This window comes from Micropterus dolomieu, linkage group LG01 (genome assembly GCF_021292245.1).
Source record: "Micropterus dolomieu isolate WLL.071019.BEF.003 ecotype Adirondacks linkage group LG01, ASM2129224v1, whole genome shotgun sequence".
Taxonomy (NCBI): domain Eukaryota; kingdom Metazoa; phylum Chordata; class Actinopteri; order Centrarchiformes; family Centrarchidae; genus Micropterus; species Micropterus dolomieu.
In genome coordinates this window covers 33,849,529-33,874,383 of record NC_060150.1, presented here as the reverse complement: position 1 = coordinate 33,874,383, position 24,855 = coordinate 33,849,529, and the positions used below count along the sequence as shown (strand labels likewise).

Below are 24,855 nucleotides of genomic sequence, written 5' to 3'. Positions count from 1 at the left end.
ACTCTTGTGACAGGAGCCAGCAGTGACGTTAGCGCATGCGTTAGCCAGCTCAGCTAGCCATTTGTTTCCCAGCTTTCAACTGTCATTTCAGCAACACGGAGGATGTGACGCTTTTTTTCCAAGTTTGTTGTTTTACATAAAAAATACACTGTGAAAATAAAACATTTCGTTTAGTAGTGGGCACAGACTGGACGTGAGAGGACACAACGGAGAGAGCGCTGGTGTTCAGGCTGTGGGGAAACCATTTTATGATTGTCAATGCATCCGACACAGAAGGATAACGTTGCACTCGTCGTGTCGCTGGCTTAATCTAGCTAGCTAAACGATATTGTCCCTGTCGTGGATGGGTTCACTGTCCGAAGTACTCCTGGAAGAAACGGTGACCGGTGCTTAGCGAACAACATGGATACGGCCGAAGAAGGTAAATAGCCAAAGGGCAGTGGTTTACTAGCGTTAGCTTCGTCAGTGTATCTCACCTCCTGCCGAGCTGGCCTGCTAGTGTTAACTTAGCCGACTAGCATAGCTCAGTAGCCTGTCAGTGGACTGTGGAGTAAATTTAGGAAGATAGGAGATGACTGATGAACGTTGTTTTAATGCAGCCGAGCTCAATATGAGAGCACAGTGTGAAGCAGCGGTGAATTAGTCGAGAGCATAAAGGGACTAGCGCTGGTGATGTCATCAGTCTACTGGTGTATGGCCATATAGGTAAAGTTAGGTAAGCGAAGTTTCTTGTGCAACTCACGTAAATGTAACGTTATGCTTCATGCGTATCTAAGTATCAAACAACAGTAACAGTAACAAACGCTTTATACCTCTAGATTAGATACTCCCATCCAAAAGACACGTCTATTAACACAACCAAGCCCCTCTACTCCCTGTCTGCACTTCCCTGGTTTACTTGGCTTTGGCGATGGGTATACTCACCCAATTGTCGTGTGTGTGTGTGTGTGTGTGTGCAGCGGACATCTGTCGTGTGTGCCGGTCTGAGGGGACCCCAGACAAACCCCTGTACCACCCCTGTGTCTGCACTGGTAGTATCAAGTTTATCCACCAAGAATGGTAAGTGTGTTTGGCTCTTGAGATGTCATTTCCACCCAGACAAACCCCCCTTATTAAAAATGTACTGTAGTATGTGCACAAAAAGACCATTGACACTAATATGAGTTATTAGGCTAAGGTTGGACACTATTTTAAGTTTACTTGTTGCATTCGTCACCACAAAAGATAAGCTGCTTATAACTCATTGTGCAGGTTTTATTTAACCTAGTGTAATCTGTTATTTCTAAAAAAAACAAAAAAAAACAAAAACAAGTATGTTTTTACATATTTCCATTAGGGGTGGGGGAAAAAATCGATACAGCATAGTATCGTGATATTTGCCATGGCAATACTGTATCGATACACTGACGCCAAGTATCGATATTTTAGTATATAAATTGCAGAAGAGTTTTAACTTTTTGGTACTAGAATAATAAAATCTATTGCTTTTTTAGTCCACTAGAAAACTTAACAGGACCATATAGAGGACTGAAAAAGTGATATGAACAAACAGAGAAATGTATCATATTGGATAAACAGATGTTGACAAAGTTTGACTTTAGGGACCTAATTGGAATTTGGAAAAAAGCTAATAAATTGCAATATATCTTAATATATTTAAAATCACAATAAAATCTAATTGCAACATAAATATCGTGATAATATCGTGTTGTGGGGCCTCGTGATTCCCACCCCTAATTTCCATTTTTCCCAACATAGTTGTTACTATTGTAGCTCTATTCCACATGAACAGAATTTCTTATGAAACTCAGCCAAGAGAAGACTTGTTGTCTTCCAAAAAAAATCTGTGTTACCTAGGTTGCTTTTAATGTAATAGTCTAAAAAAGAAACCAGGATATATGTTTTCATGCTTGCATTTTAATAGGATTAATACAGTATAGTTATTTGTTGTATTGGGTGATTGATGTAATTGTATAACCTGGTGCATATGTCATGCCACATATGGTTATTCCCAAAGCAGTGGCTTGAAATCAGATGTAATTGAAGAACCGTGAAATGATGCAGAACAGGTTCGAGGTTGCATAGTATCCCCGAACCACTGCAGGTATTTTGGAGATGCTCTGCTCTTGGTGACAAGCGGGTCAGGTGCATGGATATCCCCAGGCAGAAGCAAAGGCCAGGCCTGGATTGTTCTGTGGTAATTGTTGAACCTCAGTCTGTATTCATATTAGTTCCCCCCCCCCCCAAAGCCTCTTTTGTGTCTGAATATTATAGATGTGCTGGGTGTTTGTGTTACCGGCCTCAAGCCCAGGGGAACCTGGATTTTGCTGCGCAGTCCTGGATGGCTGCGGAAGTAAGGATCAGACAAAACAAGTTCATACATAATTGACCAGCTCAAGCGCCATATTTGTTCTGCTTTATCAAAACCACAATCCATTTCGAGGAAATTCTTCAAATTTGATTTTATCATCATTAACCAAAACATATTTCTGTATCAAAAATAAACATAGCCTTTTGGTGATACTATCTTCTGTATCTTCAGTTACTGCTAAAAATTACACAGGATATTGTGAGACTATCTTGGGTGGACCTCGACCCTGTAGGAAGGTCCGGGGCCATGCATTTTAAAGTTAAATACAATAAACTAATGCAATTTGAAAGCAAAATAAATAGACGAGATCTATTTTAAAAGTTTTGTGCTCTAGTAAACAATTTGAAGAAACAGCAAAAAGGTCAAGTATTTATTTAATGTTTTTAAAGCAACCCTAAATCAAAGAATAATTAAGTTATTTCCAAAACATTTTATCATGTCTTTCTCATTTTATACTTCCTGTGAATATAATCCAATTAATCTTATTTCCATAGGGTATATACATTGTGTTAACACCTCAGTGTTTCCTCTATATTCATTCAGTACATGCTGAATCACGACCGCCACTCCTAAAATTTCCCACTATCATTAAACTATGCGCTACAAATGTGTTTTTGTGTGAGCACGGCAGCACTCAATGCTCGGCTCGCTTCCTCTCCTCGTACTATGCAGAACATACGTGACAGATGGTGTTATGAGAGCAGCGTAACTCCGAGTTCGGGAGCTGCGTAGCGAGTGTTTGATTGTCCGAGCGGCAGAAATTGACGGTGAACGCGAGCGGAGGAAAATATTCTGGCAGCAAATGTACGGTGTCTGTTACAGTGTGTTAGCTTCTCAAGACCAAGAAAAGTCTGTTTCCCACTGGCTGGAAAAGTGAAGCCGGTTAGCGCTAAGTTAGCTAACATCCCCTCCCCTTCAGACTGCGCAGCTGAGCAGGAAAGCTTCTACAGCAGCTACACAGCTGCTATGTAACTTAACATTAGCTCAATTTATAGAAATTAACTGGAAGCTGTATTTTATTACTGCCTACTTGTCCAATGTTGAGAACATCAGTTACAAACTTAGACTAAACTGACATAGCCTGCAGCTCTGTCCTGTACAGACTGATTCAATTATTTTTCAGTTTTCAGTCTGAAAAAGTGGTTTTGGAAAAGAAAGGAAGGAGGTGACTGGGGAAGCTGAGGTTAGTAAAGCTAATTAGTGATGCAAACTAGTCCTTTTTAAGCTATTGAGGAGACGTCCAGGGTTCCCACGGCTCCTTAAAAAGTCTTAAAAGGTCTTAAATTGAAATCAGGGAAATTAAGGTCTTAAATTGTCTAAATTTGCTGTAGGTATTAAATTTGCCGATGGTGCGTTTAAGGCTGGTGCGGAAATTGTCACGCACAGTCGCCTGAAACGCATAGCGTGTATTTGTATGACTTTCTTTTAGTATTTGACAATGCGAGACCTCGCCATTAATGTAACTCATGTTACGTTTACATTAGCTGTAGATCATCAGTCGTGGCTGCAAGATTGGGAGACACAAGTTAAAGTGGTTGGAAGAAGATTGTTCTTATCGTTCTGTCTAGTTCAAACAGCTGTAGCCTACATCACGTCCTCCTCTCATTTGCGCTGGTCCAAAAAATTATCTATATTTACAGGTTAAAATAACTTTCTAAAGTGTGTCTTTCACCCTGATTTGTTTTCCTTCATGGATTATTTACCTCTCTTGAGCGGTGCGCTTGTGTATTAAATCGGCCGGAAAGTGAAATTTAAGTTCGGTCCGACATCGTTTTCTTGCTACCTTTTGATTATAATGTGTAAGTTACTTTCCTGTTATTTTAGTAGTTTATATTGAGTTTAACACAGCAGTTTATGAGTGAGGGCTGGGCGATATGGACAAAAATAGTAAAATCATTATTTAATCATTATTTTTATTATAAGTTTGCTCCTGAAGAAACAAGATGGTTAATTGTGCTTTTAAACATTTCTTTATGGTCAGAACACTTGATGCCAAAAAGCAGCCTGATATCAAACAGTGGATCACTTCACAGAGCTGAGGTAGAACATTCAAAACGACAAATATGCATGAGAAAAATTAATTAATCAGTCCCTTTTCCTCAATAAAATAGAAAATAAAGTGCTAATTTGTTTGTGATTCAAATGAATTAAATCAAATATTTATTGAACATTTGTATATTGTTATTGAGGAACAGTGCATCATGATTATTGTTATATTGCCCCCTAGTTCACATTCACAAACGGACACGATCGGTTCACCAAAAACATGAGCAAGATCAATAATCTACAATGTTTGAGCATGTTTATGCACAACACTGAATGGACACACTGTCCAGGCACCTGTCTGCACTGTCAGACTTTTGGATTTTATTTGCAGAAGACTGCGAGCGGTAGATATTTCCAGCCAAGTAGTTGTTGTATGTGGATAGACAACACATTTGCATCCATGTGATCATGGTGTCCCTGACCACATCCAGAGGTCGTTTTGCTGATCGGATCACGATCTGTCCTCAGTGCCTCTCGGGTGCCTTTACACATGTACTTTCAAGTGTTCAAGTGCTACCTGATCACAATCTGATCACCCAAAATACATTTTAATGCCAGCTGTAAACTCCACGCCATCTTCCCCAAATATGGCATTGCGTCGTTCATTAAGAGATCAAAATAATTGTTTCAAAATTTGAGGTCTTACATTTATATTTCTTGAGGTCTTAAAAGGTCTTAAAAAGCATTAATTTTGACTTTTAAAATGGTGCAAGAACCCTGACATTTCTTTTTGGATTTTAATGTGGAAATAAAATGCACCTCAGAAGGGAGGAGGTTTCTCATGTTGCCTATTTTTTATATTGATGTCTACAGATAAATGTCAGAAGCTGTAAAATGAAGACACAAAAGGCAAACATGAACAGCCGTACCTATAATGATTCTGAGGTCATATTAACAGGGTTATCCTGCCGTTAAGGCTTAGGGGGTGATGCCCAAATCATGCTGTGTCATCACTGTGGAGCAACAGAACCAACCAAATTACTTTCTCCAGCCTGTCCTGCCCCCGCTGCTGAAAAAAAATCCTAGAGGAAACACTGCACCTTATTTTGAAAACAGGACATTGTCTTGTCACATGTGTATCCTCACGCTAAATTCACCTAGTCCACCACAATTTGATAAATTATATTGTATGTGGTTCTCCTTTTGCATGCAATGAAGACTTCATAGCCTCACATCAGGTCAGACTCTCATACTGCAACACTTGTATTTGTAAAGGAAATGTGAGAAAATGACAGAATAAAGTCGCTAACCCTGCCTGTCAGGGCTTGCTCTGTTTCATTGCGTTTACCATAAAGGCTGAAATATGTGTGCACCGCAAATGACCACGTGAACTCCAAATTAAATACGGATTCTTTCCTGCAACTTGTTATTAACTTGTTATCCTCAGAGTATTGGTGACTAACAACAAGTAGTTTCATTTCAAACTAAACAGTGAAAAAAATAGGCTAACTTGAAAAATACACTCAACACAAACCATGTCCAAACTCTGTCTTTGACCGCTTATATATGCCACAAATCTGGCTGAATGCTTATCTAACTTTGTTAATTTATGCCACATTTTACACACCTGTTGAGCATTAAGGAACAGACATACATTTATCTTTGCGTGACCAACTCAAGCGTCATCTTGATACCAGCCTGCAGACCAACACAGGCGAGATGAGTTGGGTGTTCTCCACTGGACCTAATGTTACAGCAACACCTACTGTCACTAAGAAAATACCAGCAACATTTACACAAATCGATTTTCCCCTCACTGTATTACCTGAGGGAGAATAATTAAAAAGCATCTCCTTACATGTTTAACTAATATTAAAACAGGCTGTACCTAACCTTGCTGTGTTTATCTTATTTCCTTATGGTTACTTACTAAATTAGAATCAAATACAGACAAACTCTCACTAACACTCAGGTAGCAGCCATTCAGGTTAGTTTACAAATGATTTCATTTACAGATGCATATCAGAATATGTGTTACAGTGTGTTTGTTGATTTTGAGCAAGTAAACTAGATCATATGGCCAGTTTCCCACAGAAAGTTCAGCTGTTGTGGAACTGTAGTGCTGATCTTGGTACGTCCTTTTCTGAGTTTAGTTATGGGACATCAAACCTTGTGGATTTTTCATCAGGGGGGCTAGAGTGGGAACCTGAACTAATGTAAGTTGATTTGAAACATAAGTATAACCCTGTTCTGTGTAGGTCTTAAGATCCAGTTATTTAATTCTGTCATATGTGTCAGAATGAGCTGGTTTAGTGATCCTCTTACATAACCCAGTTGTTAATCCCAGAGTCTAGCTGGGGTGGCTTTACTATGGGCAACATAAAAGCATACATGTGAGCCTGCATCTTCTCACTGAGCAAGACACTTGCTCCAGAGGCGTGCGACCTCTGACACACATAGCAATTGGAAGTCGCTTTGGATAAAAGCGTCAGCTAAATGAATAAAGGTAAGTGTAATGTAATTCATTGTGCACTACTTGTGACCTTCTAAAATGTTGCTTTACAGTTTGGTCCAGTGGCTGAAGCACAGCAGGAAGGAGTACTGTGAATTATGCAAGCACAGATTTGCTTTCACGCCGAGTAAGTACATGTGACATTGATGGATCATCCACTTTGATATTAAACAGTCTCAAGTTTGGGGCTGTTTGGCTCTTTTTTTTGAATCATCCCTTTTTTACATGCGTAATTTGTTTTGTTGATACATTATATATTATTATCAGATCATTTAAATGTCTCTGATTCCCTCTTACCACTTTTCCTCTTCAGTCTACTCCCCAGACATGCCCTCACGTCTGCCCATCCAGGACATTTGCGCCGGCCTGCTGACCAGTGTGGGCACGGCCATCCGCTACTGGTTCCATTACACACTAGTGGCGTTCGCATGGCTTGGAGTGGTTCCTCTCACTGCATGCAAGTAGCACACACACACAGACACAAAGGCAGAGATAAAATGAATGTGGTTACACCTTTCTTACAACTCATTCAGTTGTTTCATAGTTTTAATATCCTAAACATTTAGTTTACCTGTGTCTTCTCTTCGTAAATGGATTCATCAAAGCAATGAGGGTTAATTGGTTTTATATGATTGTAGCTGATTAGTTGGTTTTATTGATTTGAAAGTAGATGGTGATTATATGGTTAAGTATAACTGTCCCAGTTTGGGTGAAAGAAGCATCTCACTTCTGTGCACACTTGTAAGCACTTAGAGACACATTTCCTCTTTCTGGAGCACATACTACAGTTAATTATGAAGTGACCTTGACATAAGCTTTACTTATTAGTTCATGTTAACGGTGTAACCATAGACTGTGGGTGTGACACCATCAAGAGAATTACAGCTTTAGCACCACCGTGTGACAGGCAGTGCTGCGTGCGATTCAAGAACTCCCCAAGTACTCAGTGTTAGAAATGTTACAATCTGTTTAATTCTCCTTTTTATTATGTAAGTTAATTCAAAAACATTTGAAATGTATGTAAAATGAGGCAAATGTATTTCTCTGGTCTTTCTGTCTCAGGTCGCATCTACAAGTGTCTGTTTACCGGCTCTGTGAGCTCACTTTTGACACTGCCGTTGGACATGCTCTCAACGTGAGTGATTAGACCAGCACTACACACATTTCAGCATTGTTTTATATTTATAAACATGTTCATGTTTGTGCTCCTGCAGAGAAAACCTGCTTGCAGATTGTCTACAGGGCTGCTTCGTGGTCACCTGCACGCTGTGTGCATTTATCAGTCTGGTGTGGCTCAGAGAACAGATAGTCCATGGTGGCGCTCCCCAGTGGTTAGAGCAGCACCAGCCACCGCCACCAAATGCAGCAGGACAAGCCAATGAGGTACTTTATTGATAGCCAAGTCATTTCTTTTATTTAAAAAAATAAAAGGTAAACTATTAAAAGGAAGAATTGCTCAATGATACTGCTGTCTGAGAATGAGATGTACTGTATATGTTGGTCTTTTAGTTCTTTGTGTGTCTTTTTATTATTGTGTGCATAGACACACACAAGATACACATCTGTTCAGCAGTATCCTACTCTGACATATACCTGTATATGAATCTAACGCATACACACACAATCTCACTTACCGTCACCCACCACATATTTAAAGCCATGCATTTTCTCCCCTCACCCTCAGGCACAAGCTGCAGGCCAGGGTGCAGCTGATGAGCCCCCTGCAGCCCAGCCAGCCCCTGCTGATCCACCAGCTCAGAATGAAGCAGAGCCTGAACCCCCTGATGTCCCCCCAGACCAGGGTGTTGACCCAGAGCTGGAAGAAGAGGAGGGAGCAGCAGCTGAAGATGCAGATGCCAACAATGGAGCACAAGGTTGGAATTTGATAAGGAGCTGTCATATATCAACCACACTATCAGAGATGGTCTGTTCCTTTCTGGCAGGTGTAGCTATAGTATTTGTCAGCACTGAAGTAAGAAGAGTTGTCTGGCTATAAAGTGTTTTCTTCATTATATAAATATTGTGCATTTTAAGACATGTATTAGCATAAGAAAATGCAGTGATTGTCTTCAAGAATTGCACACTGTCTATCACACACCACATTGTGTTCTGCAGGACCAGGGTTTATGGAGATATATCGACAAAATTAAAATGCTTATCATCACAACACACTGAGAAAGTGGTGCAGTATGTGCACAAATGAAATGGGGCGCAAGAACAGAAAGTGACAGGGTTTATATGCAAATGCAGCCCAGAACACTAGAACAAACAGCACCGCTGGCATACCTTCCACAGTGGTCTCATTTGTCACTTTATTAATTTGAGAATGATATAACAGTGTGTCAGAATGCTACCTGTAGCACTCATATCACAACAAATGTACTAATTTATTTTGTTTTACTATGGTTAATGGACTGTTTCTGCAGCATGCTAGGCGAAAGGGCTGATAATGAATTGTGATCATTTTATACATTTTTCCAGCTGTGGGGTGCCACCACAGCTAAATGAATGCAGTGGAAACCCTCTCACAATAGGTTGTTCTACACTGCAGGGCCTTCTTAAGTATTGTTTGTTTGTCTGTGTTGTTGCTAAAAGCCGACTCTAAAACATTTGACCAGACCAGACACACAGACCAGACAAACACAATAACAGCACCATTCTGTCTCCATGTGGTGCACTGTAATTAGATGGGATCACTCTTGTGCTCTTTATATTGATACTGCTGCCATGTGAATGTATTTCAAGTTAATGTCTCTCTCTGTAGATGACATGAATTGGAATGCTTTAGAGTGGGACAGAGCGGCGGAGGAGCTCACCTGGGAAAGGGTAACTCTGCATGAAATTCCTGGGCCCCGTTTCAGAAAGCGGGATTAGTGAAAATTCTGAGTATGTTAAGCCTGAGATGAGGGAAACTGAGTTTTCCGTTTCAGAGAGTGAGATCAGATAATCCCTAGATCAGTAACTCCGGCAACTGAGTATAATATGGAAAACCGTCAGGTTCTCTTTGACTCCTCCCCTCCCGCGGAGCCTGAGGCGGCTGTCTGACACACCGTTTCATTTCCTCATTCATTCTGTCGATGTCAAAGCACATATCTGAACGCATTTACATCTTTAAAAACTTTAAAATCCCAGTTAGATAGGCTATTAGTTTTTTACCCAAACATGATCTTGAACATTACTTGAACTTTATTATCAATCTGTCATCGATGTATGGATAGATCTCCGCACATCGTGGATTTATCCTCAGCAGAGAATAAAATCTATGTCTGTCTTTAACGCTGTGACTATGTGAACAATCGCCCTGAAATCACTTACTGTGTGCTAAATTACTGCAGTAATCATTGTTTAATATGTAACCTATAAAACTGATAAATGAACAGTAATCTTTCATATTGTAGGCTAGTCGCACAGATTGGAACATTCTTATCGTCGTTATCAACTGGAGATAATGTGACTATTTCTAAGTGAGGATGACTGTGGTGCAGCTGAAACAAACGGGCCTATATAAGGTTTAAAAGTGAGTTTTTCTTTATTAGCTGCTGATAGTCTGTGTTTTAATAAAATACGAAATGAGCAAGATTTTATTGCTGTAAAATAGATGTCTAAAACTTAACCTATAGACACATTTTCCACTGCAAAAAAATTATTAATAAGCTAACCTGCTGGGTGTGACTGTGACTTTACAATCACAGGCCCACGAGTAAACTGTGTCTTATATTTGGTCAATAGGCTTAGCTATTTTCATAATTAGGTAGGCGATTGCCACCGGCATTTTATCCCGTCAGGTTACAGCTTATTAAATATAGCCTTCTTATTTAAAATCGAATGTAATGGGCTGTAGCAGTTAATCATTCATTTAGGAATTTCCAGTCTGTTAAATGACGAATGAGCAACGCTGTGTAATAGGCTAATAATGCTAACGCATTGATCCTTCTTCTACTCCTGCGTCTTAGACCCTATCGTGGTCCGCGTTGGCACACATTCATATTACTAGCTCCACCCCATTTAAAATGGACACTCTGCCTTTATTTACCCATTACCATGGTGATCGTAATATTGGCGCTCCATTGATAATGGCTTTTTTTCATCCCCATGCACGCTTTTCCATCAGGCTCAACATACTCAGGGTTGATTGAACTTATTCTGATCAGCTGTTCTGGAACCGAAAATTCAGAGTTTCCCATCTCAGGCTCAATCAACCCAGAGCTCAGGGATAAACTCAGCTTTCTGAAACAGGGCCAGGATCTCCAAATAACGCCATCCCTTGTGCACACTTTACAAAACTCTATTTATTTGTGTTATACATCTCAGCACATGTAATACTTAAAATATGTCCATTTCCCTTTTTAGATGCTTGGCCTGGATGGTTCACTGGTTTTTTTGGTAAGTCTGTTATATAAGTTATGCTTTTTTACACAACGAATGTTTTGTATGGTGAGTTTGGAAGTTAAAGACTACTGTGTTTTTGTCTTGAAGGAGCATGTTTTTTGGGTAGTGTCTCTCAACACACTCTTCATCCTGGTCTTCGGTAAGTAGACTAAAACAGAGATATAGGATAAGCATGAAGATTGATTAATTGATTTAATTTATTTCATGATTAAAAGTACAGAATTACGTACAATCATCGAGGATTAACACACACTACAACCTGCTGTACAGCTATATGATCCTGATCCTTTTCATTATATCAATACCTCAACTTTAACATCTACTGTTATCTGTTATGTAATGACAGCAGTGGTGCGGGTTGATTGCATTTTACTTTATATGCCGCAAAGGGAAAACCTTCTTCTTTTTTCCCCCTCATTCAGCATTTTGTCCCTACCACATTGGGCACTTCTCTGTCGTTGGTCTTGGCTTTGAGGAATATGTAAGAAACCGCCCTCATCAAGTCAGCATTATTATGCTATAATGTGCCTCTTGTAATATAGTGAATTACTTGGCTACAACTTTGTTCTTTTCTTCAGGTCCAAGCCTCTCATTTTGAGGGCTTAATCACAACCATTGTGGGCTACATACTGCTGGCCATGACGCTCATCCTCTGTCACGTATCCTTCCTGTCTAACAGCATCAATCTGCTGTACTCGACTGAAATGTAACACCTAAGGCAAACGCAATCCCATTGGCTGTAGTCTTGCAATATTACAAGGACAGACAGCACATGTGAAAGGTATTATATAGTCTCTGCGGGTGTAAATGTGTCAGCAGCGTTGATCCTTAATGGCTGTCTCAGGGGCTGGCTGCTCTGGTCAGGTTCCAGCGCTCCCGGCGTCTGCTTGGAGTCTGCTATATTGTTGTCAAGGTAACGACTCTGGGTGCATTTCTGCTCCTGTGGAAATTGTGTCTGCACCAATCCTTGGTGGAAACATAGACAGAAGTATTCACTCACATTTACCACCTGAACATAACACTTCTCCCCCTGGTCATACACAGAAGCTGATGGAAAGCAATAATTGAATACAGTTTGACCCAAAACCCTCCATATTTAGTCTTAAAGTGCCCTGCCCTAAGGCTGACCTTTTAATAGTATCATGAATATTAATTATGCCAACTACCCCTAAAAAAACTGAATAAGAAAAACATTGTCACATTACTGTATTTCAACACATTTTATAGAGCTTTTAGGTATTTAATGTATCTAAATAAGGTGTAAAGTGTTACTGAAACACATCTCTGCTTCCGTTACAGGTCTCTCTGCTGGTTGTGGTTGAGATTGGTGTTTTTCCACTCATCTGTGGCTGGTGGCTTGACATCTGCTCTTTAGTAAGACTCTTGCTCTCCATCTTGTCCTGACCAGCAATATGTTGGTTTTATTATGTTAAATGATCCCGATCTTGTTTTTGAAAGCGCTCCTCCTTGCTTTTTTTACTACTTTTTATTTAACTTGAATTGTTAGCATGGTCACAGGTAGGTTCATTTTATTTCTCATCCTCGGCTGTAGTTAAAGATACAGTACCATATTTTACAGTGGTAAAAACCTTTCTGAAACAGTATCTATGTTTTCTACCGGCCTCAAAGCCTTCCTCCAATTTGCTAAAACGAGAGTGGTGTTTTGTACCCTGTAGAGCCGAAGCAGATGTTGTTGATCACACAGTTCATGTATTTAGAAAACAAACTGGCTTGGATGATTGGAGAGAGTCACATATGCCTCTGTGTTGTGGCTCTCGCTCTCCTTTTCTGCAAGGCTCTGTGTGTCAGTGAGCTCTCACTCCTTGACGCTAACTGGCACAGTAACGAGAAAACAAAGTCCCTCTCCACCAGTCATTGTACGCCAGTGGATATGTTTTCCCGAGCCTGTCGCTGAACAGGTGGTGCACCTTAAACAGCCAAAGGAAACCATGTTCCTCCGGCTCTGCAGCTGTTCACCTGTGAATCAAATCTAATTGGCCTGAGAATTGACTCTGCCGAAGAAGCTATCTTTATCATTTCAGTTTTTCCCACAAATCAAATTGAGCTCTGATGACGAAGCTTTTTTGGTCTCTGCAAGAATGCTGTTTTATATATATAACACGTGTAAAATATAGAATCTAAAATAGCCATCCTATTTAATGGTAAAAAAAGAAGAAACAACAGCACTTACATATGTCATTTAGCCAACTGTGCCTTCATCAATTTAGAAACAACACTGAATTTGAATCAGTCTAAACGCTATCTTTGTGTAACATTTTATTTTCCTCATGCTGCAGGAAATGTTTGATGCCTCCCTGAAAGACAGAGAGTTGAGTTTTAAATCAGCCCCTGGTACTACCATGTTCCTGCACTGGCTTGTGGGAATGGTCTACGTCTTCTACTTTGCTTCTTTCATTCTCCTGCTGAGAGAGGTAAGACCCTGATGCCAAAAAGTAACATTTACTTATTTATAAATGTTCTTTCCTGATTTAGTTTACTGTAGGTTTTTTTCTCATGATTTACATATGATACAAAAATCTGAATTAAAATGTACTCTAACTTTTGTTGTTATTTGTCCATCAGGTGTTGAGGCCAGGAGTGCTGTGGTTTCTGAGAAACCTCAATGACCCAGATTTTAACCCGGTGCAGGAGATGATTCACCTGCCCATCTACAGACACCTGCGGCGGTTCATCCTGTCAGTGGTGGTGTTCGGCTCCATCGTGTTGCTCATGCTGTGGCTGCCCATCAGGCTGATCAAACTACTGCTGCCCACCTTCCTCCCATACAACGTCATGCTCTACAGGTAGCCAGCAGTCAACAAAATGCTGGTCATTTAGCAATAAACTGTCTGAAATGTATGTGTGAAACCACTTCCTGTTCAGCCCAGATAGGCACAACGTCTTGTTGCAATACATCTTGAAGAGAGGAAATACCAACATGAAAAAAAGAGTTTCAGTGTCTTACTCATTTGGCTTTATGGTGTAAGAAACTCAACATTAAAAAGATGATTTTGTAGCCTGACATCGCCAGATCAATTTGCAAATTAGCGTTCCTCTGTACAGTAATTATAATAGACCCGACCCCTATTAGATAAACGGTTGTGATTGGCCGAACTGGAAATCTATGAATGAGAAGGAGACCAGACACATCTGCCAGAGCAAATAATGCTGATGATACACGGGGCATCTTTTTGAGCAGTGTTACTGGGCAGTCTTGCTAGTGGCAAGTCCGACTATGTTTTGAAGGGATAGCGGCGGGGCGGGTAGCGGAGTGGTGGGGGACGGGGATTACGGTAGTAATCTTTAATCATTACCATTGACGGCAACGTTGCCCTGCACGATAGCTCTAAAAGTTGCTCCGTGTATCATCAGCTTAAAACGTGAGCTTGTGGATTCGTCTGGTTCCCAGGCTACTCATTTTGTCAAAGGAACTGAGAACGGAGGCCTTAAGCACAAGAACTGTTCTGTGTGACCATGTAGTTCATGTTCTGGCACACACTGTTGAAATGACTTATTCTGACCCTGTCCACCTGTTTCCCCTCAGTGATGCCCCGGTGAGCGAGCTGTCTCTGGAGCTGTTATTACTTCAGGTCGTGCTGCCGGCTCTATTGGAACAGGGACACACTCGCCAGTGGCTCAAAGGTCTGGTCAGGGCCTGGACAGTCAGTGCTGGATATTTACTGTAAGTGAACAAGTATTAATACACGTTTAATTTTGTTTTACATTTTTGTATTCATGTCTTCACAACACACATTTTCTTACGAACCCCGTGATTTTACTCAGATTAGCTGTCTATAATCAAACACCTCTTCACCTCCACAGAGATCTCCACTCCTACCTCCTCGGGGAGCAGGAGGACAATGATGCCAACCAGCCTGTGAACAACAACAACAACCCTCCTCCTGGTCACCATAACAACAATAACAACCCTGCACCAGCCGTTGGCGAGGGGTTACACGCAGCCCATCAGGCCATCCTGCAGCAAGGGGGACCAGTGGGATTCCAGCCTTACCACAGACCCCTTCGCTTTCCTTTCCGGGTGAGAAAGTCCCAACAGTCCACTGCAGTTTCTGGAGGAGTCTCCAGGGAGTTATATAATGTGTTACAGTTTTATATTTGTTTTTGCACTTACTTAATTTCCTGTTACATGTTTTTTTGGTTCCAGCTGACATGTAGACTTCTACAGTGTTTTCTGAAAACATTATTAGCATTATTAGTGTGATATAAAGCAAAACCACACAGTTGCAAAATGTATTTAAGACAACCAGGTCAGGTTTAAGTCAGACAGTGAATAAAGCTATAATTTGTACTACAGTCTTTCCATGTAAATGCAAATTCTCTTACAGATTTTATCAAGTCACTCTAGGTGATAACGCACAAAACTAAGTTAGCTGTAGTTTAAATATGTTGACCTTTTTTTTCTCTCTTTTACAAAAAAAAAAGACATACTAGGGCCACCTAGTATTTGTGGTTTTACACACAAAATTAGATATGTGCCCACACTGTGGGTACCACTTACTGTACATCTGAGGCCGTACAACTCAACTCCCAGTTATTACATTCCTCCTCATTCATGTTAGAGGCCTTGATCTGCATGTGCACTGTTATTATAATTGTCCTACATGTTCAAGTGGTAGTTTATAAAATACAGTATAGATACATTTCTACAGTGTTGCAGAGAATGGAGAATCCAAGTCACATCTGTCAAAGCTACTACAGTCAGCTTTATTCTAAAATACGTCTCCTCTTTTCTCCAGATTGTGTTGCTCATAGCATTTATGTGCGTCACTCTGCTGTTGGCCAGTCTGGTGTGCCTAACCCTACCAGGTGAGGTGCTAGTTGGCATAAAGCACAACTAGCAATTTTCTACTTTGTAGACCCACACCCAAACCATAATTAAAGGGTGTTTATGCCAGTGGGTATGTTTTCCGTGTGTGTGTGTGTGTGTGTGTGTATTATGCCTCTGCTGTTTAAGTGCTTCTTTTTAAAGTTCATGCTCAAATAGTAAGTCACTGTCAAGTTGGAAATGGTTGAAAAGTGGTCACGTGTGTTTCAGTGTTCACTGGGCGATGGTTGATGTCCTTCTGGACAGGAACCTCCAAAATCCACGAGCTGTACACAGCAGCCTGCGGCCTGTATGTCTGCTGGCTGTCTATCCGCGGAGTCACTGTGCTGCTGGCCTGGATGCCCCAGGGTCGCACCGTCATCATGCTAAAAGTCCAGGAGTGGACACTCATGGTGGGTATCTGTGACCAGCCCGTATTGTTGGCAAACGCCAAAACTGGGCAGCAGAGTGGAATGATAATTAGTTGTTCTCTTTCCAGCCATTTTATTATCTTGAACTGGACCAGAATCAATGTTGTTGTTAAACGGTTGGTTGCTCATCACAAGCTCTGTATCCGATGTCCTAGAATCTCCCGGCACCTGCCTAGTAGTAATTTCATGAAAGTATAACCTTGTAGCTTCTACTCAAGTAATTAACTCAGCCAGTGCTGCGGCAGTTTTGTCCCATGAAGGAGGACAGTTGTTACCATTAAAGGGGTATAATACTTAAAGTACCACACTTGTTCCCTGAATCTGTCATTTCATCCATCATTTTATATCTTTGCATTGTTTGTGCAGATTCTGAAGACTCTGGTTGTAGCTCTGCTGGTCGCTGGAGTCATCCCGCTGCTACTGGGCCTGCTGTTTGAACTGGTCATTGTGGCTCCACTCAGGGTACCGCTGGACCAAACACCCCTCTTCTACCCTTGGCAGGTATGATTGTGGGTATGGGTATTTCTGTGTATTACCATCTCCCTCTCCTTTTAGTGGTTAAGTGTTGTTGTTGTGTAATTTAAGTATTATGTTATAATTTGCCCATTGTCACATAAGTACCACTTCTTATATCCATGTTCATCCACTGATCTCTGTTATCTACAGGACTGGGCTCTTGGAGTGCTCCACGCCAAAATCATTGCTGCCATCACACTCATGGGCCCTCAGTGGTGGCTGAAGACTGTGATTGAGCAGGTGGGTTTTAGATGTATTTTAACATTGAACTCAGTTCGTCTTGCTAAACAGGTAATGACCTTACAAGCCTGTGTATTCTCCTTTTGACCAGCAAGTATCAGCAATGAGAAATAGTTTTTAGTCTCTTGACTGGATAAGAAACAAATGGCTTACTTTGCACTCTTTCATTAGCAAAATGAATGTAATTAGCTGTCCAGTATAATAACTGTAAACCTTCTTGTCAGGTTTATGCAAACGGTATTCGCAATATTGATCTCCACTTCATCATCCGTAAACTGGCAGCTCCTGTCATCTCGGTCCTGCTGCTTTCTTTGTGTGTGCCGTATGTGATCGCTGCGGGAGTGGTCCCCGCTGTAGGTGAGTGTCTGAGCACATGTGTACATCAAATAATTTATTAGTTAAAATATTTGGATCAAGATTTTTTTGGACCCAAACTGGAGCACCGCACTAAGAGACTAATATATCAGTGGTCACTGAAAGAATGTGTATTGCTTTTGCAGGAGTTACCCCAGAGATGGAGATTCTGATGCAGAGGAGAATCTACCCATTCCTCTTGATGGTGGTCTCTCTTATCGGCATCCTGTCCTTCCAGATCCGACAGTTTAAACGCCTTTATGAACACATCAAGAATGACAAGTACGGATCTGTAGAAACCAAAGTGTATTTTACAATTTGAAGGTCATTTGTGTGAGCTAACAGTTTGCCCTTATGGTCAGAAAATGAATCGTAGTATAAATATTGTGATCTTCTGTCTTTACAGGTACCTGGTTGGACAGAGGCTTGTCAACTATGAACGTAAAGCTGCAAGAGCAAGCTCGGTGCCGCCCCCCAACCCTGTCACGGAGTAGATTTTTGTCACACATTGCCCCACTTTTTTGATTTTCAATTCAGTCCCTGGACCGTAAATCCTTTTGAATCTCCCGTGGATCTCAGTGGATTTGACGGATGTCGTTCAGTTTCTTGAATTCCCTTTCGTACCCATCCAAGGTGGGATGGGAACTTCTATTATAATCACGGGACAGCTGAGGAATCCCCCTCAAACAAAGCATGAGGGTGAGGGTTAGAGGTCTGATTTGGAGCTCAACATCCGTTTTGTCATTCACGCCTTTGTTTTGTAAAGTACTGCCTGATAATTGTACATGTGTAAATACTTTGAACGCAGACTTTGTCTTAAAAAAAAAAAGAGACATGTATTAATGCAATGACCATTGTACATCTTAAAAGTGTATGTATAATTTATTAAATCAAACTGACAATTTATCTTTTTTGTTGCATGTGTTCTCAAGTCAAGCAAAGTACTCCTGTATATATTCTGTAGTAGCCTATGTGGTGGTTGTTAAACAGGTTGATTTGGGTGTGGCAGTGCAATCTACACCATACAGCTTTATACACCTTACATGTTAGGAAAAGGGTAAATATCAGTTTTTTTAATTCAAATCTGGGTTAAACATGACAAAATCTTGTTGTGTAACATGTATGAACAAAAAAGGTTGCAGTCATCTCAATGAGAAGACATAATGTCATAATCAGGCCTTTGGAGGTGTAAGACACGTGGAAGCATGATTAGTACATGACTGGCGGTGGTGTGATTGCCTCATCTTTTGGTATGAGTGGTGAATCTAGTACAACTCCAAATTTCTCTGCCAGAACACCCGGGATATCCTCATCTCTTAGTTCCCTGGTTGTGGTTTCCAACGCTCCCCCTGTTTCCTCTGTTGGAAACGTGGTGCTGATCAGTCTGCGGCCAATGTAGGTGAGTCTTCCACCTGGTTTCAAAACCGTGCAGAGGGACTTGCAGAAGAAGATGGAGCAGGGGGAGCTCTGGTGGTACTGGCACATCTCCTCAAAGTCCTCCAGATACCGAGGTTCAAGGGTGAATTTGTAGAGCTCCGTCCAGTCTCCATCGGGCCCTCTGTTCTCCTCCCGCTGCCACTCCAAAAAGCACATCCCCGTGTCCTTTCTGATGCGGTACACTCTGTGGCCCTGCTCCTGGGGGCCGCTGGTCTCCAGTGAAAGTGGGGCGCTGAAGCCCGGGACACCGACCCCAACGTCGCACAGCCAGCGCCGCCCCTCCAGGCTCACCATGAGGATCAAATGGTCAAAAGGCGGGCCGTAGTAACCTGTGATCAAATTCTTCACCTGAGCTGAGAGCAGTGTCACCTGGAAGCCCAGCTGGCTGAGCAGCCACGAGAAGAGGCCGTTGTTCTCAAAGCAGAAACCACCTCGGCGCCGGTTCACTATCTTGTCGTAGAGGAGAGCGGGGTCACGATGAACCCGCCCGCCGCTGTGCACCGTGAGGTTTTCAAACGGCACCGACAGCAGGTGACACGTGTGGACCGAACGCAGCACGTCCAGGCTGGGTTCAGCCGGGCCAGCGAACCCGATGCGCGACAAATATGTCTGCACGTCCATCTCAAAGGACGTCAGCTGTTTGCAAAGGAGTTCGCGTCACTACTTTCACTTTTGGTCACAACTTCCCGGCGACTTAAAGCCTATAGGGCCTTTTGACTAACCAGTTTATTTCCGAGTGTGTTGAGTTTTCTTCCTGAATGAAATTTGGACGTTGCCCTGAGGGCAGGTCCAAAGTACACCGCCTTGAAGTCTCCTGCTCCATAACAAGTATTCAGGTTTTAACTTTTAACACCTGTAGCCTTATTAGGACAACCTAAGGGAAAAAGCATTCGTGAAATGTTACAATCATCTGCCAACTCCTTTTTCCTCCAGACATCAACTTTATTGATCCAAAAATATTTTCATTTTTCATTTTCTTAAATGAAAAAACAGGTGCAATTAAATCATATAAATGGATTAAATAAAAATAAACAAAATAGGCTACATAACCCCGCCCCCCCAAACAAAAGACTAAATTATAAGATGGTATTGTGTGTAGGCATATATATTTTTCTTTTCTTTTTGTGTAATATTAAGGCGTTAATAAACTATGTGGAGTCCTAATGGTTTTTTTTTTTTTTTAATTAAAACAGCATTTTTCCGTAATAAGTTGAACATTTCTGACCAACAAGAACATTAGTGACATGTATTGTAGTATTATCACATGTAGCCTATATTGTTCAGCCTTATGGGGTATAAAAAAGTGTATATATGGTAGCGACTACCCTTTATTCCAATTATCTTTAATTAATTACAAAATAAAATTACAGACCATCCCCTGTCTCGTTCCGCTCATGTGACGTCACACGCCGACACTCCCCAGTAGAGGGAGAAAGATGGCGCCCACACACGTACTGAGATGCTGTCAACGGGGTTTAGCATGGATACCTGTGATTTTTATCGCCCTGGTCGTTTGCTGGTCCTATTATGCTTATGTGGTGGAGCTTTGTATATGTAAGTAGACGTCCTGCCGCAGTCCGTCGCCTCTTTAAAGCCTTTAACCGCGGCTGTTTTCATTGTGCTGTCCACAAACACTCCGGCCAGTAGGAAGTAAATGGACCGCGACTCAACAATGATGTTGGCAAGCCTGCCCAAAATCTAGATACAGCTAATTATCTTTTTGCTGCCATCGCTCTGGCTTGCCTTATTTTAATGGAAAATGTGTTTTGGACAAAGAGAAACTTTCTATCGTGTTGTCTTATTGCTGGCCGTCTCGTCTGTGTTGTTTTGTGTCGAGCTGAATGGATGGATAATTAAAACGCCAACTAAACTGTATTTGCCCTGCTGACCAGACTCCCCTGGAACTGGGCTACTGCTAATTAGCTTGGCACGGGTAAATAGTTTATTTGGCTCTTTGAGAGGTTTTGTATTGAAGTAGGAGAAAATGTAACATAACAGCTAAACCGAGGAGCCAAATGATTTGAGTATGTTTGAACTGTGAATGATTTGTAGCTTGGTGTATTTCAGCGGTCCACAAACTCTTTCATATCACAGATACCCCCTCTGGATAAGATTTGGTGTCAGGGTCCAGTTTTATGTTGGTGTACTAAAACAGATGTGTTGTCAAGGAATTACATGGAAAAAACTAGGTTAGTGGTTCCCAGCCTGTTTTTGGCTTCTGACTCCTTCAAATGAGGAAATATCTGTTTGATCCCAGACTGACACAGACTGTATGACTTTAGTGTGCTCCTGAGTTATCAGGGTTATTATTTAAATAGGGCTGGGCGATATGACCAAAAATGTTAGAACGATAAAAACATTTCATACAATGTGATATCGAAAATTATCACAATAAATGTGAAACCATTATTTATTTTAAGTTTAAAGGCAGATTTTTGCTCCTAGGTGAACAGTTGAAGAAATCAGATGGTTCATTGTGTGGTTAACTATTTTTATGGTCAGAAAGTGACAAACACTCGATATCATACAGTGGATTAATTTACAAATCTGAGCTAGAACATTCAAAACGATTCTGGTAAAATCTTTTTTCCAAAAATATTATTGATAAATCTTTTTTTAGTCCCCTTTCCTCAACAAAATAAATATCTCAATAGAAAATTAAGTACAAATTCATTAGTGATTCAAATGTATTAATCATTTATTGATGGTATATTGAACATTTTTTATATTGTTATTGAGTAAAATTATATTGTGATAATTATCATTGTTTTATTGCCCAGCCCTACATTTAATTTATCATTTCTTTCTCAGATTGTTTGACTTGAAGGATTTTTTTTTTTTGCTGCCTGAAGAGGTGATAGAAACCTGTGTTTTACAAGGAGAGTAAATTGATTGATAAATCTGATTGATAAAATCCCATTTTTCTGAGCACTTGAAGGTCTTTTTCTTTCCCACATTTACCCAAAAGTTGAGTGTAATAGTTCATTCTTGACCTAGGAATCCGTAGACGAGGAAATGATCTCCTCACAAGGCGGACAAGAAGTCCTCAAGGTGCTCTGATGACAGTAAAAACTCCCTCTACAGGAGGAAGGTCGTGTGATTATGGTTGAAAGCTTCACTGAACGGACCTTTTGAAAAACACAAGAATGATTTTGTGTAACCGAAGTGTTTATTATTTTCTTTTATTATCTATAAGCATTTTGTGTCTTGTGGGGGGAGTTTAGTCCACTGCCAGATCTGTAACCACTGATTTTTTTTATTTCACTATATGACTGTTGCTGTTTAGATCAGTTTCCTCCATATCTAACATTGTTTTCTCTGTTTGTTTGTTTTTTTTCCTCCTACAGTCACCATCCCCAGTAAAGGAGAGCAGAGTAAGTGTCTTTGGGAATCAAAATAATATCTATTTAAAGGGATATTTCACAGCTGGAAAGATGGTCTCTTCATAAAACTGGCCTGTCTGTGCAGTAGAAAGACGCAATTATTATTATATTTTTATTTGGTGCTACATGAGAGAACATATGTTTGAATGCTAAGCCTCATATTTTTTTAGTGCGTTATTAATTGTATGTTTTCACACTGTAACGTTGATACACTAGAAACAAAACACTGTTGCCGTTGCTCTTACTCTACTCACAGATGCTCAGATGCGGCCCAAACATTTGATGCGGCACCACCAGCAATCCTCACCGGCTGGCGGTGCTTGATTTTGGGCTGTGGTGGCCTTTTTGTCCTCCATACACCGTAATTAAATGATAAAGCCCTCCCTCGATCCGACTGTCTGTAAACTGAATACATATAATTGAATACAAAAAAATTTCAGCAGCCATACAGCTGGCGAAAGTGCATTGTTATGATACAAAGCTGGTTGGAAATCGGCAGTTTCCTTTTAATACGTTGTAAATGGAGGTTGACTGGGCTGAGCCAGTTTTCTGTTTGAAATATGCTCCGTGCACTTTGCTAGAAAAGGGGCTGGCACAGACAGCGTACTCTCACAAAGTGCTGAGGCCGGTCTGCTTGAAGAAAAGCAGCTCCTCATTCAGCATTAGCTTTCCTTTCTCATTAATTTACTATGTAGATGTTCGGTGTTTCCATATATACCAAGGGACAGTGGAAGTTCTTTATGTCATTAATGGTAATTTGCTTGTGTTTAGTCTTATTTTACATGTCGGTGTGTGCATGCTGTTGTTGGTCCTGACGCTCTGCTTGACGTTTCCCTCCAGTTGTCTACCTGATCTTCTTCCACCTCTCTTTCATCATGTTTGTGTGGTCATACTGGAAGACCATCTTCACCAAGCCTGCCAACCCCTCCAAAGAGGTACAAAGACCAGATGCTCCAAAACAAGCCTGCTTTGTTGACAAAGTCAGCTTGATGAATTTGTCTCTTGCTGCTTTTCTTTCCCCCACTCCAGTTCTGCCTGCCCAAGGCTGAGAAAGAGCGCTACGAGAAGGAAGAGAGGCCCGAGTCCCAGCAGGAGATCCTGTGGAGAGCTGCCACAAGTCTGCCTCTGTACACCCGCACAGGAGCCGGAGGTGCGTGTCCAAATGTGAATGAATTTGTCTTGTTTGCACTTCCTGTGTGGGAACTGTCCGTTAACGAGATAACTGTTGTCTTGCAGCAATCCGCTACTGTGACCGCTGTCAAGTCATCAAGCCAGACCGGTGTCATCACTGCTCCGCGTGTGACATGTGAGGAAAAACATATTTACTGAAAACTAACTTAAAATTTTTTCTCTTCCCCTCTCTCTCTAAAACAATATTGATCTTTTCCTGTGTTTTGTTGGGGGTTTTTTTTTGTTTATTTTATTTCTAAATCTGTCAACTAATTTTTTTTTCTATTCTTTCTGTGTGTGGCAGGTGTGTGCTGAAGATGGACCACCATTGCCCCTGGTATGTAAGACCTGCTAAACAAAGGAGAGCACATATGACGGCTAACATTTCGTTCCTACTTTTACTTCCCTGAGTTAGGATCATTCACACTTCATGCCAAGCATATTGGCAACAGGTCCGTCAAGCTAATGAATGTTTATTACTTGGTTTATTGACCTTTTTTTGTTGGTCATGGTAAGATGGCAGAACGCACGGGGTTGCTTCATGCAGGTTTACGAGCATAGATCTGATTTCCAGCAGTTCCTTATACTGCAAAAGCCGAACACAATGGCCAATAAAGAGCAAACTGCTTTCTGAACTCATGTTCACGCTGCTTTTAAGACCTAAAGGAATTGGATTTGTTGCTTGTAATGTTTGGCAGTTTGAACCTCGATTAACCCGTTACAAGAAGGCAACAGGGCGTTCTGCTCTGGTTTGTACCTGAGGAAGCACACGATGTGCCTATTGTAACCAAGAGAGTAACACAAAGCCTCCGCCTCTGAGAAGTTCACGTTAAGATTCCTGCTCAGGGGAAATTATGTCAAAACTCTTTTTTTTCTTCTGTTTGTTTGTGTCTCTCCAGGGTGAACAACTGTGTAGGATTCTCCAACTACAAGTTTTTCATCCTCTTCCTGGCCTACTCGCTGGTGTACTGCCTGTTCATTGCAGCCACCGTACTGCAATATTTCATAATGTTCTGGACAGTGAGTAACGATGTGCGGACACGGCATGGAACGAATGCGAGCCTGTGTGATGTTACAGAGGATGCAGATCTGGTTGCACGTTGAAGCCTGGATTAGCATCCTCTAAGTTGGTTGCGCATGGTGCTGACCTCTCCTGCGCCGAGCTTGTGCTGCTCCTCTGTTTTCTCTGCCCTCTCTCACCCTTCAACCCCCCCCCCCCCCCCCCCCCCCCCCCCCCCCCC

The 24,855-nt window shown here is 41.2% G+C and overlaps 3 protein-coding genes across 3 annotated transcripts in view; 2 read left to right on the top strand and 1 right to left on the bottom strand.

Moving 5' to 3' along the window:
• The first annotated feature begins 17 nt into the window (after positions 1-17).
• Positions 18-18,530, top strand: LOC123981372 (E3 ubiquitin-protein ligase MARCHF6). The gene is made up of 25 exons (XM_046066127.1): positions 18-421; positions 960-1,059; positions 6,923-6,996; positions 7,183-7,326; positions 7,932-8,004; positions 8,084-8,252; positions 8,554-8,743; positions 9,634-9,695; positions 11,220-11,252; positions 11,346-11,397; positions 11,681-11,739; positions 11,837-11,917; positions 12,103-12,171; positions 12,558-12,632; positions 13,556-13,690; positions 13,842-14,062; positions 14,803-14,940; positions 15,081-15,297; positions 16,016-16,085; positions 16,315-16,496; positions 16,881-17,015; positions 17,181-17,270; positions 17,495-17,627; positions 17,771-17,906; positions 18,031-18,530. Exons 1-25 carry the CDS (start codon positions 403-405, stop codon positions 18,116-18,118), a joined length of 2,745 nt encoding a protein of 914 aa, XP_045922083.1. The 5' UTR covers positions 18-402; the 3' UTR covers positions 18,119-18,530.
• On the bottom strand, positions 18,488-19,839 carry LOC123981398 (arylamine N-acetyltransferase, pineal gland isozyme NAT-10-like). The gene has a single exon (XM_046066190.1). It carries the CDS (start codon positions 19,680-19,682, stop codon positions 18,834-18,836), a length of 849 nt encoding a protein of 282 aa, XP_045922146.1. The 5' UTR covers positions 19,683-19,839; the 3' UTR covers positions 18,488-18,833.
• Positions 19,840-20,470: 631 nt separating this feature from the next.
• Positions 20,471-24,855, top strand: part of LOC123981366 (palmitoyltransferase ZDHHC20-B-like) — a 10,952-nt gene continuing 6,567 nt past the window's right edge. Inside the window, exons 1-7 of the mRNA XM_046066113.1 lie at positions 20,471-20,615; positions 22,409-22,435; positions 23,285-23,379; positions 23,474-23,594; positions 23,681-23,750; positions 23,919-23,951; positions 24,514-24,634. Of these exons, the coding sequence (XP_045922069.1) occupies positions 20,498-20,615; positions 22,409-22,435; positions 23,285-23,379; positions 23,474-23,594; positions 23,681-23,750; positions 23,919-23,951; positions 24,514-24,634 (585 nt within the window). The 5' untranslated portion in view covers positions 20,471-20,497. The remainder of the gene's footprint in view (positions 20,616-22,408; positions 22,436-23,284; positions 23,380-23,473; positions 23,595-23,680; positions 23,751-23,918; positions 23,952-24,513; positions 24,635-24,855) is intronic.

Bases quoted from the DNA above. Each gene is read 5' to 3' on its own strand.
- LOC123981372 (XM_046066127.1), top strand. The intron at 11,398-11,680 runs GTAAGTAGACTA...CCCCTCATTCAG, and splicing joins ACTCTTCATCCTGGTCTTCG to CATTTTGTCCCTACCACATT. The intron at 12,172-12,557 runs GTAACGACTCTG...CTTCCGTTACAG, and splicing joins TCTGCTATATTGTTGTCAAG to GTCTCTCTGCTGGTTGTGGT.
- LOC123981398 (XM_046066190.1), bottom strand. From the start codon at position 19,682: ATGGACGTGCAGACATATTTGTCGCGCATCGGGTTCGCTGGCCCGGCT.